Source organism: Cebus imitator, unplaced genomic scaffold (assembly GCF_001604975.1).
Source record: "Cebus imitator isolate Cc_AM_T3 unplaced genomic scaffold, Cebus_imitator-1.0 Scaffold16, whole genome shotgun sequence".
NCBI classification, from domain to species: domain Eukaryota; kingdom Metazoa; phylum Chordata; class Mammalia; order Primates; family Cebidae; genus Cebus; species Cebus imitator.
The window spans coordinates 687,168-700,724 of NW_016107331.1; the positions used below are offsets into that span (position 1 = coordinate 687,168).

At 47.0% G+C, this 13,557-nt stretch overlaps 1 protein-coding gene across 1 annotated transcript in view; it reads left to right on the forward strand.

The window, feature by feature from the left end:
• Window positions 1-13,557, forward strand: part of THBS4 (thrombospondin 4) — a 49,803-nt gene that overhangs the window by 34,736 nt on the left and 1,510 nt on the right. Inside the window, exons 11-20 of the mRNA XM_017507396.2 lie at window positions 1,779-1,883; window positions 2,116-2,223; window positions 2,492-2,651; window positions 3,726-3,844; window positions 4,722-4,774; window positions 7,974-8,167; window positions 9,155-9,333; window positions 9,999-10,047; window positions 10,140-10,336; window positions 10,983-11,155. Coding sequence (XP_017362885.1) covers window positions 1,779-1,883; window positions 2,116-2,223; window positions 2,492-2,651; window positions 3,726-3,844; window positions 4,722-4,774; window positions 7,974-8,167; window positions 9,155-9,333; window positions 9,999-10,047; window positions 10,140-10,336; window positions 10,983-11,155 — 1,337 coding nt within the window. The remainder of the gene's footprint in view (window positions 1-1,778; window positions 1,884-2,115; window positions 2,224-2,491; window positions 2,652-3,725; window positions 3,845-4,721; window positions 4,775-7,973; window positions 8,168-9,154; window positions 9,334-9,998; window positions 10,048-10,139; window positions 10,337-10,982; window positions 11,156-13,557) is intronic.

Below are 13,557 nucleotides of genomic sequence, written 5' to 3' on the forward strand. Positions count from 1 at the left end.
CTGTATTGGGTGCGTATATATCTAGGATCTTTAGCTCTTCTTGTTACATTGATCCTTTTATTATGTAATATCCTTCTTTGCTTCTTTTGATCTTTGTTGCTTTAACGTCTATTTTGTCAGCAAAAATTGCAACTCCTGCTATTTATTTATTTTTGCTCTCCATTTGGTTGGTAAATTTTTCTCCATCCCTTTGTTTTGAGTCTTTGTGCATCCTTGCATGTGAGATGGATCTGGATGTAGCATACCAATGGGTCTTAGCTTTTTTTGCCTGTCTGTGTCTTTGGATTGGGGGATTTAGTCGATTTAAATTTAGAATTAATAACAATATATGTGAGTTTGATACTGCCATTTAATGTTAGCTGGCTGTTTTGCCCATTAATTGATGCAAGTTCTTAATTATGTTGATGTTCTTTATTTTTTGGTATTTTTTTAGAAAGGCTGATACTGGTTGTTCCTTTCTATTTGTAGTGGTTCTTTCAGAAGCTCTTGTAAAGCTGGCCTGGTGGTGATGAAATCTGAGTGCTTGCTTGTTCAATTAGTGCTTGCTAATTTTTTTTGTATTTTTAGTAGACAGGGGATTCATCATATTGGCCAGGCTGGTCTCAGACTCCTGACCTTGTGGTCCACCTGCCTCAGCCTCCCAAAGTGCTGGGATTACAGGCCTGAGCCACCATACCCAGCATGCTTCTTTATCTTTATGCATGCACAATTTTCCATAATAAGCCTACCACTTTTCAAATAGGAAATCTAAGAATCAAAAATGAGTTAAATAAATCAATATTAAAAAGTCAGTCCTCCCTGGCAATACAGATATTCTGTAACAAGGTCAGGATGGAGGAATGTGCTGTATGGGAGGGGAAATGGCCCCAGCAAGTTCCTGAATTCCTCATGGTTGGGCTTGTTTATTACCAAAAAGCAGTCACGGAGAAGCAAGTGTAGATCTCTGTTTAAATCCTCATTTTCTGTGAACAAATTGACGACTCCACTGGGATGCTGGGTGATGGGGCTCTTAATATGTTTTTGAATTTGTAATAAGGCACAACGACAGATGGTAAAGGATTAATAAACTTGGTGTGACTACTAAAATAATTGAATCTGCCAGAAAATGGCTCATTAAAAATGTATTTGTTCCTAGAGGACATTTTTTCCTCATTAAAGTGAGTCAAGGACCCACCCCGTGGATCAGCCTTCCGGGCCTTCCAAAGGCCCTGCTGGGGCAAGTGAGCAGGAACCAGGAGCCCTGGAGGGACTCTGTGGAATCCTGCCTCCTAAATCCTGGTTGCAGAGGGAGAGCACAGATGAGTGAGAACAGGCAGGCTGCAGCTGAGGAAGTCACTGGTCTGAAAGCTCCTTGTTTTGGGTGGAGAGGCCAGGAAATTTAACCTGTGCTCTGATTAGTAAGTCTGATTTCCCTCGGCCCAGGCTCTGCTCCTCAGACTCTCTCCCTCCTCCCTCCTTTACCTCTGGTCCCAGGTCAGCTTTCCCTCCCTCTGTTTCCAGTTCCCTGTGACTTTCTGGGTCCCCTCCTCCTGTCTCCCTTCTGCTGCCTGCTCTGCCCATTCCTGGAAGCGAGAGTGGGAGGGAGAGTTTTCTCTCTGCATCTCCCTTGACATCTTTTGAATAGGGAACCATTAAATAGTTTCTAAGCCCCACCCAACAAAGCTGTGCGACTCTGGGCCCTCCAGCTGGGAACGAGCAAAGGAGCAGAGGCCCTTGTCAGCCACCAGCTCCCTGCCAGGCTCAGCTTCCCAGGCCTCTGATAAGCTTTCCCTTCACAGTGTGGAGTCGGTTGGGCTGGCGATGGTTATGTCTGTGGCAAGGATGTGGACATTGACAGTTACCCCGACGAAGAACTGCCATGCTCTGCCAGGAACTGCAAGAAGGTAAGGGGTGTGGGGCGGCAGTAGGCACACATACACTGTGGCTTCCCAAAGTCCTATCTTCTATGAGGAGAGGTTCTGTGGATCTAAATTAAAATTGCATTTGTAAAGTAGCTGCATCTCAGATTAAATGAAACAGCCACCAACAATGAAGCCACACTGTCTTGAGGTCCGAAATGGTTACTGATTTAACACAAATGCAGGATGTCACTCAGAGCTGTGTTTTCCCCTTTAGGACAACTGCAAGTATGTGCCAAATTCTGGCCAAGAAGATGCAGACAGAGATGGCATTGGTGATGCTTGTGATGAGGATGCTGATGGAGACGGGATCCTGAATGAGCAGGTACCTGTTTGCAGAGAGGGCCTGTGAATTGCCATGCACAGGGATGATGGGAGAAAGCCTGTGAAGTCAACTGTTTCTATGAATCATCCCAAATGTTAGTTTCCATGCCTGCATTCCATAGCACTGCAGCTTTTTACCCTGTAAGATTCACAAATGTTTGACATATAAAACTGACAAACTTGGGCCACCAGAGTTCTGACACTTCATAACAGTGGGGGAGGTGGATTTACTAAAAGTCTGAGTGATGTTCCATCCTTTCATCATGTAGGATAACTGTGTCCTGATTCACAATGTGGACCAAAGGAACAGTGACAAAGATATCTTTGGGGACGCCTGTGATAACTGCGTGAGTGTCTTAAATAACGACCAGAAAGACACGGATGGGGACGGAAGAGGAGACGCCTGTGATGATGACATGGATGGAGACGGTAGATTTGTCTTGCTTTTGTCTTTTATTTGGGATTCATCTGACCTTGTTCCATTGTTCTCTCTCAAGAGTAGGAACAGAATAAGGGACTTGGGGACTTCCAGCTGTGGGTGGCTCACTGTGGCCTGCATCTGTGGAGGGCCCAAGGTGGGCTTGTGTCTGTGGAAGGAGACTCCACAGCCCACTCCACTATTTAATGGCTCTGGATGTTTCCAGGACCCTGTATCGTTGCCAGAAACTTTATAGGACCCCTTCAAGCAGTGTCTTGCCAGGGTGTGTCTTTGTGGGGCATCTCCCTTCCCATTTATACTTCACCCTACTCTCCACCATCCTTTCTATATGTGAGAGACATAGAAATAGAGAACTGAATGAGAAGGCTTTGAGCAGGGTCACAGACTATGCATCACAGCCTACAACATCCCATTGTGGGCCCTTGAAGGAAAAACCTTTTCAAAAAAACACATGCATACACATACACACAACACATACACACGCAACACTCCAGAACATGCACACCCCTAAAACACGACCTCACCTTCTGCAAGCCTAACTGATGACCCAGATCCAGTGGCATGCTGCTCAACAAACCACAGAAAGCCCTGGTTGATAGCATTTGCCAGTTTCCATGATGTAACTCCGTACTGTCATCATTGCTGATTTCAAGCCACCAATGTGACATCATCAAACACAAAACTAAAAAGAGAGGGACACAATGGACCCGGCTCCAGCACAATGCTGCCTAGAGCCCTAGGGTCTCAATCATCGCTCAGATACCCACGAGACCCTCCCTCTCCAGGGTCAGCCCATATAGTCATCATGACACCTGCCCTGGCTGCTGTCATAGCCCTTGACATCTTGGGCAGATTAGAATTCAGTGCATAAATGCCTCTGAGAGCTGTTCATGTTGAAGTCTCCCAGAATCCATCCTTTGAAGCCACCTCCGGATAACTGCTGAAAAGGGCAGTACCTATGTGACAATGGCCCAGGCCTAAGCAACTTGCCGCACGCCTGATCTCTACAGCACCTAGAAGTCAGTGACATTCCCCTGACTCAAGGTAGCATTTCTTTCTCACAGGAATAAAAAACATTTTGGACAATTGCCCAAGATTTCCCAATCGTGACCAACGGGACGAGGATGGTGATGGTGTGGGGGATGCCTGTGACAGCTGTCCTGATATCAGCAACCCTAACCAGGTTAGTAGGATACTGGGGAATTGAGACTCCAGGCTGAATCCCTCTGTGCAGAGACTCATTTAAGAAGGGTGTCTAGAGAAACAGCAGGGCTTCTTAGCTGTTGCCACTTACCTAACAAAGCAGAGGTGAAGAAATGACACACTGTAGGCCTGAAGATGGTGGGATGAACACCGCACGAGATGCGAAGCCCTTGGGACTATCTCCCAGGCTGTCAGTTGCCTATGAGGTTAGTAATACGAGCTTAATGATGCCCGACATGAGTCTTTTTCCTGCAGAAAGGGAAATGGAACATGGAAATTAACCATTTGGAGCCTTGTGTCCGTTTAGTCCCCAAACCCCTACACAGCTATGTATGGACATTTCAGATTAAGTTCAGCCGGTGATGTGTTGCATTTCCCTTCTCACGCCTCCTCCCCATCTGGATAATTGGGTATGATGTGTCATTTATTTTTAAAGCCCTGAGAGAGGGGAGTCATGGTTGCCCTCTGTGACTCACTCACCATTCTGGCCGAATTTCAAATTGCAGAAGCAAAGCAAACTCAACTTGCCTTCTCCCCATGCCTGCGGCTGGCTCCCTCTGACCCACGCCAAGGTTCCATGTCTCCACCTGCTACCATGCTACCCCAGCGCCCCTTTCCAATCAGCTCATCTGGTGTGTGGGCAGCTCATCCATGTAGTCTGATATTTTAGAAGGCTTTTTTGAAAATTCAGCATTGTGCCTACACCAATATGGTGTTGTCCTTTTGCAGTTTTGCACCACCCCAGTTCCAGAGAAATAATTCCCCAAATCCAATGATGATGGGTGAGATCTGCCATCTCGGGAGCATTCTGTACTTGCAGGCCCAGAGATAAATAACATGTTCTGTTCTCTTTGCAGTCTGATGTGGATAATGACCTGGTTGGGGACTCCTGTGACACCAATCAGGACAGGTATGGCTTGTCTCCCAACTGCAGAGAGCCAGATGCCAACATCCAGAGAGGGTTTTACATTTCAGAACTTCCCGCTGCTCCATTCCTTGGGATCTCTCTGAGGGACTGGGCGGCTGGTGGGATAATAACCCTGCTTCCGGTCAGGGTTACCATGAGAATTCTCCCTGAAAGTTCTGAATAGGGCAGAACAGTGTCAGAATAGGTCACTAGGTACTCCAGCAAGTGACATCTATTTCAGGAGAGGTAATATAGCATCATGCTTCACAGATGGGCTCTGGATTAAGACAGCTAGACATAAATCTCAGCTCTCTCTCCTATATGCCAGCTAACCTTAGGCATATTACCTGATATTTCTGTGCCTCAATTTTGTCATCTGGAAAATGAGGATGACACTAGATCTGGCTGATAGGACCGTTGTAAAGATTGAGTTGATCCATGGAAGGTGCTGCTTATGCTTTCTGTTATATTCATAGTACTCAACAGATATTAGCTCTCTCTTTATATTCTTTCAGCTCAGGAAAACTTCACCATCATCCCACAATAGAAGGCTGTCGGTTTGCTGAGGGATTGCTATTATTTCATTGTCCTTGAAATGGTTTTTTAATTCACTTTCCCTTCTTTAAGTGGAAGTGCTCTGTGCAAGTGAGTTTTGTCAGCCCTACTAGCTCAACACATTGGAGTCTTACATTAAGACTCAAGGCTGCATCAGCTGCTCAGATTCCAGAAGAGTATCACCAAAAACAGACATGTGCCACTCAGCCCTAGAGGCACCTGCAACCCAAGGTTCTAAACCCTTTTGTCTCCTTAGGGAATTCTTACAAAGGCAGCCAGGACAGGGATAAGAGAGGGAAAGGATTCTAAAAGGCAAAGCAAGAAGACGCAACTTCTTTCCGGATACCTGTATCAGAGGTTGCCCTGTAGAAACCAGTTCTTGACCCAAACCTTACTCAAGAACAGCTTCTATGAAGCCACATCTTTTTTTTTTTTTTTTTTTTTGAGATGGAGTCTTGCCCTGTCACCAATGCTGGAGTGTAGTGGTGCAATCTTGGCTCACTGCAACCTCTACCTCTTGGCTTCAAGTGATTCTCATGCCTCAGCCTCCCGAGTAGCTGGAATTACAGGTGTGTGCCACTATGCCTGGCAAATTTTTGTATTTTTAGTAGAGACAGGGTTTCACCATGTTGGCCAGGTTTGTCTTGAACTCCTGGCCTCAAGTAAACCACCTGCCTCAGCCTTCCAAAGTGTGCATCCCTTTCATTATGCTGTGTCCTTGCTGGAAAGTATATATATTCATCCCTCAGTATCCTGGGGTATTGTTCCCAGGACACCCAAATCCTCAAATACTCAAGTTCCTTAAATAAAATGATGTAGTATCTGCATCTAACCTATACCTGTCTTCCAATGTGTTTTTAAAATCTTCTCTAGATTACTTAATTCCTAATATAGTATAAATGCTACATAAATAGTTATTATGCTGCATTGTTGTGTTTTTTTTTGGTTTCTTATTTGTATTTTTTTTGTTATTTTTTATTTTTCCAATCTTTTTAATCCTCAGTTGGTTGAATCTGCAGATACAGAACCGCAGATACAGAGGGCTACTGTTCTAGCTAAGTGAATGTAAGCATATTTCCCAGTCTCTTGGCATCTCAACCTCTTCGTCTGCAAAGAAGAAAGAAATGCATCAGGCAGGTTATGGTGAAAATTCAGGATAATGTAGGTAAAGCTCCTGGAACAGTACTGGCCCTCAGGTGACATGCAGAAAACAGGGGCCACGTTATTACTGATATCACAGTACGAGGAAAGGCACGTCAGCAGCAGAGCCTGACGTCAGATGTCCGTCTCCTTTTCCGAGGGGAAGGTGGGACTGTATCCTGACAACTGCCCTGAATGATGTGAATCAAGAATGTTCCCTGGTGCAGATCATCTTGCACTCTGACTGCTATCTACAGGAATTTCTAAAATATCCTGTCCCACCAGCCTCTAGATATTTACCCAAAACAGATGACTCATTCTGCTATGTTTTAATTCCTACAAAGGTGAACCTTGGAGAAGAGGACAGGAACTTCTTGTTTTTAATGTTCAGGGCTATATAGCACGGCTCCTAATGGAAATGGCTTCGTCTTGTGTCTTATACAGCAGCCCTGCTGTGGGCACAGGGATTCTGCTGTTTGAGCCACATCATCCTCTGCTTGTCCAGGCTGGCCTCACTTTCGCTGGGCCCTTTCTGTCCCCCTGTGCCATCTGGAAAGTGTGGTCCGAGAGCATCGTCTGGTCCCTGGCTTGCCTCTCCAAGAGGGTGCATGGGCAGCTCCTGACCCAGGACAGGCTGCAGGTGGACCAGGGTGAAAGGAGTACTCACTTTCTTCCAGAGTAACCTTGAGAGGTCCCAGACTCCAGGAGACCTCCGGGAGGCAGGGCACACTCATCTTCAGGTGGCCTCTCAGCCTGGAAAGTCAGGTGGACAGAGAGGGAGAATTCTGAGAAGTCTTTTAGACCAGCACGGAGCCTGGCCTACATACTCCCCTCAGGAAGGTGTGGCCCTGCTCGCTTTCCCTTCTCCCCATGGCGTTCAGGTCTGAATCCTCTTTGGATCTACTGGCCAGGATTGTGAAGAGTAAATAACAGAAAACACTGTAGGGCTCCCTAAGAGTCAGTGCTTTTTCATATATTGAAATTTAGTATGCAAAATTCTGATGGTTTTCATCATTTAATCTTCATAACAACCCTATGTGGTAGGTGCTATTATTCTCATTTGACAGATGAGGACACTGAGCCATAGAGAGGTCGGATGTCGTGCCTGAGGTCACACACTGGCCACTGGCTGGGCCAGGATTTACACTGAGGCTGTCTGGTTTCACTGCCTATCACTCTGTTCCCCGCACACATCCTCTGAGTGGAGTGTCATCTAGCAGTTCCCAGGGACCAATAGGAGCATCTGGTCACAATTCCTAGAAATAGACCTTTATCATCTTGAGTAGGAAATGACTCATTTCTTTCCAGAGGTTGAGGATGGGAGAATTGTCTGTGAGTCCCATAGGGCAGCCTTATCTAAGGGAATGACTCCAGTAGTTTGATTTTAAAAGCCAACCCCAGTTAAAAAAAAACAGAACCCCTCAAGCACAGACTCTCCTTCCTGAGAATGGAGGCTTCCTGTTCCCTGCTGAACTGTGAGCCACATCACCTGTCCCTTTTCCCGCAGTGATGGAGATGGGCACCAGGACAGCACAGACAACTGCCCCACCGTCATTAACAGTGCCCAGCTGGACACCGATAAGGATGGAATTGGTGACGAGTGTGATGATGATGATGACAATGATGGTATCCCAGACCTGGTGCCCCCTGGACCAGACAACTGCCGACTGGTCCCCAACCCAGCCCAGGAGGACAGCAACAGTAAGCTGGCTCAGCCCAGAGCTGCACAGCACCCCTGGGCTCCCTTCGGCCAGGCACATGGGGGCACACCTCTCTGCAGGCACAGACTCAGAACATCCCCAGCTCCCATCAGCTGCTTCTCCACACCCAGCTTCTCTGCATAGCTGCAGCTTGTGTGGACTACAGACATCTGGTAGACATGAGTCTCCAAGTCAGTCAGGACAGAGCTGCTTTGAATCTTCCTGAACAACCCTAGGATTCAGTCACACAGGGCAGGGAAGCAGCCACACTATGGCCCAGTCCCCAAAGGGCTTGCAGAGCTGCTCCACCATCTTAACCTGTCACCTGCCACCTTCCCCTGGGAGTCCCAGAAAAGGAGCAGCATAGAGAGAATGGCACAGCAGAAATGGTGTATGCTGGGTTCACAAACACAGATGCCTGCAGGGGCCAGGCAGATAAAATATCTGCACCAAGCCAGACATGAGACAGCAGGGGTGCTGGAGACTGTGGTGACCTGGAGAGGCCGTGGCCATCCACAGCAGTGCACATGCAAAAATGCAGTGCCAGCACAGGAGCTGGCAGAACATACCTGGGGGCCATATTCAGTCTAGGGGCCACCAGAAGTTACAGTCTTAGAGATATTCTGGTAACAATGATAATTTCCCTGTTTTCTACACATTGCAGCCTAGAAAGTGCTATAGACATTTGCTTATGTCAGCTCAAGCTTAAGATCTTCCAGTTGGTGAACCCAACTGTAGGTAATAAGAACTTCCTGGGGACAGAGTGGTGGGCAACTATTCACTGATCTCACCCAGTACAAGGACTCCAGGATGGGACTGGGACCAGCTCAGATGTGACCCCAGGGCTCCTCTCAACACTGCTGGGAAATGATGGCCCTGGTAGCGGGAGCCTGGGTCCTTCTGTTCCTCATGCAGCCCCTTTCCCTGCCCAGGAGTAGCGGTGGGTGTGAGTGCTACTGAGCTTCTGTCCTTTCTCTGCCCCACTCAGGTGACGGGGTGGGAGACATCTGTGAGTCTGACTTTGACCAGGACCAGGTCATCGATCGGATTGACGTCTGCCCAGAGAACGCAGAGGTCACCCTGACCGACTTCAGGGCTTACCAGACCGTGGTTCTGGATCCCGAAGGGGATGCCCAGATCGATCCCAACTGGGTAGTCCTGAACCAGGTGAGTGTCACACGGGTGGCAGCGGCTCAGCTTTGCCTCTCAACAGAGGCCCTTCTGATAGTGGTAGGTCATGTTTAGAGGGTGCAGACGGTGGGCCAGGCATTGTTCACATCTTCTTATTCCTCAATAGCCCTACGACAGACCAGTTATACCCACTTTACTGAGGATGAAATAGTCTGCTACAGATTTAATGACGGTAGCACTGTGGTAAGTAGCTGAGATGACTGGAATTGGGACCCAGGCAGTCTGACCCTAGAACCCACACTTCTGATCTCTGCAACAGACTGCCTTCTGCAAATCCTCCTCACTGTGTAACTACGAAAGGCAGGCACAGAGAGGCTTGGTAGATTTTTCAGAGTCACAGAGCAATTCACATTGATTAGAAGTATATGTTGTATGTTCCCCAGTTAAGGGCCCATTGAGTCAACTTAAGTGACAGTCTTAGCAAACTTATTTCTATTCAGCTTTGAGCTTTTCTTAACCTTTACAAGCATGTGCTTTCTTTGAGCACATAACACAATAGAGCAACTGCTCAGATAATGAAATCTTTACATGGAGGCCACATGTCACTGGCCACTCACTCATGGTGCCTGCGGTTTTGAGCTTCCTCAAGGTTACTTGGCCCTCTTCAAGACTGTTCTGAACTCCCACTACTCTCTCTGCAGGGCATGGAGATTGTGCAGACCATGAACAGTGATCCTGGCCTGGCAGTGGGTATGTCCAGGGCCTCAGTTACCACTCCCATAGAATTCTTCCAGCTATGGGTGTGGCTTGGCTACTTTTCTAATATTATCTGATCCCTGCAGGGTACACGGCTTTTAATGGCGTTGACTTCGAAGGGACCTTCCATGTCAATACCCAGACAGATGATGACTATGCAGGCTTTATCTTTGGCTACCAGGATAGCTCCAGCTTCTACGTGGTCATGTGGAAGCAGACGGAGCAGACGTACTGGCAAGCCACCCCATTCCGAGCAGTTGCAGAACCTGGCATTCAGCTCAAGGTATTGGTGGTTTGAAGTCATTCATCTCCCTTTCTTCTGGAACCTTCATGCTTTTTTAAAATGTTGTATTCTCCCATATGGTACTTAGTTAATTTAAAAATTGATGCATTTATGCTCACGTTAGACTCAGGGAAGACTAGAGCCTACCCAGGGCGTTGCCTTCATTCCTGTGCAGCAACTACATTCTAACCTCTAATGGTGGGAATTCCAGCCCACGTGAGGTCAAAGAGGGGAAGGCGTGGAGTGCATCTTCAGGCACGCTGTTTTGGAAACTGGCTAATAAGTTTCATCGGTGGGTCCACCTTGTACAGGAGGGCTGAAGGGCTACCTCTGTCACTCGGGCTAGGACACAAGGCTGACCTAAGTAGCTAGATGTTTGATGGGAGCCCTCACTGGGCAAATGCAGGGAACAGTGGATTTGCAGCAGGAACAACATGGGATGTGTAGTGGAATACTAGGCAAGGCTTAGTAGTAAAGGGTTGGGGTCACCTCCTTGAAATGACATTTAAGTGTGTATGCTTTGTTCTGAATCTAAGGCAGCCAGACTGTAACCATGACTGTAACCTGGATCAGCACTTCAGATCCAGGAAGCAGGAAGGGCGGGGTCTCTGTCCTGTCCTAATACCTTGCTCATGTCATCATCCAGGCTGTGAAGTCTAAGACAGGTCCAGGGGAGCATCTCCGGAACTCCCTGTGGCACACGGGGGACACCAGCGACCAGGTCAGGCTGCTGTGGAAGGACTCCAGGAACGTGGGCTGGAAGGACAAGGTGTCCTACCGCTGGTTCCTACAGCACAGGCCGCAAGTGGGCTACATCAGGTAGGTGGGAGATCCGTCTCCTCACCTTGCTCTAGAAGCAAATCACTCTCTGTTCTGCATCCCAGAGCCTTATTCTGACCTAGGACAGTCCCCAAGGACATGCCAGGACTTCTGTGACTGCAGGAGGGGGAACGCAGAAAAGAAGTGGGGGAGAAGGCACTCAGGCTCAGACGGACCACCCGGACAGGATGGTAGGGCCAAGATGGGGATAGAAGGAGCAGAGCATTGTGGGGTTGGTGCATGTGGATGCTGTGCCCTTCTGGCATGCTCTGCAGAGAAGCCTGCAGGTGGACATGCCAACGGGTACGAGGTAAGAGGTGTGGCGGGGTCTGTTTTCCACACCCTCCCCTGTGATGCCTCTGGGCCCTGTGTAATCACTTACTCGTGCACATTTCACCCTGACAGCACTACATCCCTTACAGTCTGTCTTCCTACTAGATCACAAACTCCCTGAGGGCAGCACCTGCACCTTATTATTTTATCTTGGTCTCCTCACTGCCTAGCACAAAGCCTGGCATCTCCTACACATGGCATGAGCTGTGTAGGTTGTAATTTCTATGATTCCATTTTGGGACAGAAAAGGGGGTATTTCAAAATATTTATTTAAAAAAGAGGCTTTGGGCTTCATAGGGCTGAGAACATGATCATCCTACTTTGAGGCAAAGAGAGTATGTGTCATGTAAGCCAAAGTAGTCTGTCCTGTTTCTTTATAGAACTGTTTTTTTTTTTTTAAAGTATTCTCGGGAGTTAGTTAGGAGGCTTAGGGCTGTATCTCTGAAATGTAGATAGTATTTTTCTTCATTTCCTGAACTTGAAGATCAACACCCATCCTAGCCTACGTAGTATATTTAGGAAGGAGTACTGAGTGCATTCTCCTCATCAGGCCAGGAAAGCAGCCTTGTGGAAAAAAGAGTGATGAGGGCAAATTCAGATTTTGTTTCTCTTTGTGACATTATGTCAAATGTACTCTTTGTCTCAAGTAAGATGATCATGTTCTCAGCCCTAAGCCCAATGCCCCTTTTTTATAATAAATATTTTGAAATGTCTCCTTTTTTTCCATCCCAAAATGGAATCATAGAAATTACAACCTACCTACCCACATAATCTTTTTTTTTTTTTTCTTGAGACAGAGTCTCACTCTGTTGCCAGGCGCTAGGCTGGAGTGCAGTGGCACAATCTCAGCTCACTGCAACCTCCGCCTCCCGGGTTCAAGCAATTCTCCTGCCTCAGCCTCCTGCGTAGCTGGGACTACAGGCGCACGCCACCACGCCCAGCTAATTTTTGTATTTTTTTTTTTTTAGTAGAGACAGGGGTTTCACCATGTTGGCCAGGATGGTCTCGATCTCTTGACCTCGTGATCCGCCTGCCTTGGCCTCCCAAAGTGCCCTACCCACATAATCTTAAAAAATCTGCCAGGCATGGTGGCTCACGCCTATAATCCCAGGACCCTTTTAGAGGCCGAGGCAGGCGGATCACGAGGTCAAGAGATTAAGACCATCCTGGCTAACATGGTGAAACCCTGTCTCTACTAAAAATAATTAGTTGGGCATGGTAGTGGGCACCTGCAGTCCCAGCTGCTCAGGAGGCTGAGGCAAGGGAATCACTTGAACCCAGGAGGCGGAGGTTGCACTCAGCCAAGATCACGCCACTGCACTCCAGCCTGGTGACAGAGCAAGACTCATCTCAAAGAAAAAGAAAATCAATCTGACCCCTAACAATATAATAGAAAAATAAGAATGATTTATAACAAAACAATTTAAATACTTGGTCACAGCCACACCAGAAGACAAAATAGACACTTGCACCCATACCTAGAATCACCGTAAAGGTGACATTCTAACACAGACTGTTGTATCAGTGACTCAAGTTACACTGCTGTTGCTGACAGTCATTTGAATTTCTCAAATGGTGAACATTTTAGAATGTTAATTTTCAAACAAAAAAAGTACTCAGTAGTTTTCTCAATTTGCTCTGGAAAATAGTTTATATTAAAATTTGTGCAAAAAAAATGAAAGGGAGCCAGGTTCTAGGCCCCGATAGTTTTAAACAGACTCTGCACCTACCCAGGTATCTGAGGAACATTCCAGTAGTGTATGGAGCACAGGACAGGTTTTGACTGTTCTCTCCAGGGCGTTGCACGCCATCCAGCATCCCTGGCTTCCATCACTCCTTGCCACTCTGACAACCCAAAGCTTCCCGGCACATTTCTTCACCTCCACTTAGGGAGTGCTTCTCTTGTTGAGAATCATTGCTCTGAGAGTCTAGCAAAAGATAGAAATCAGATCAAAGGAAAAACAGAAGTTTTTAAGCATGATACCTAGACAAGGTAACTCACATGACAAGACACCAAACTTTCTCATTTATGACATCAGATTTAGTTTTTTTTTTTTTTTTTTTTTTTT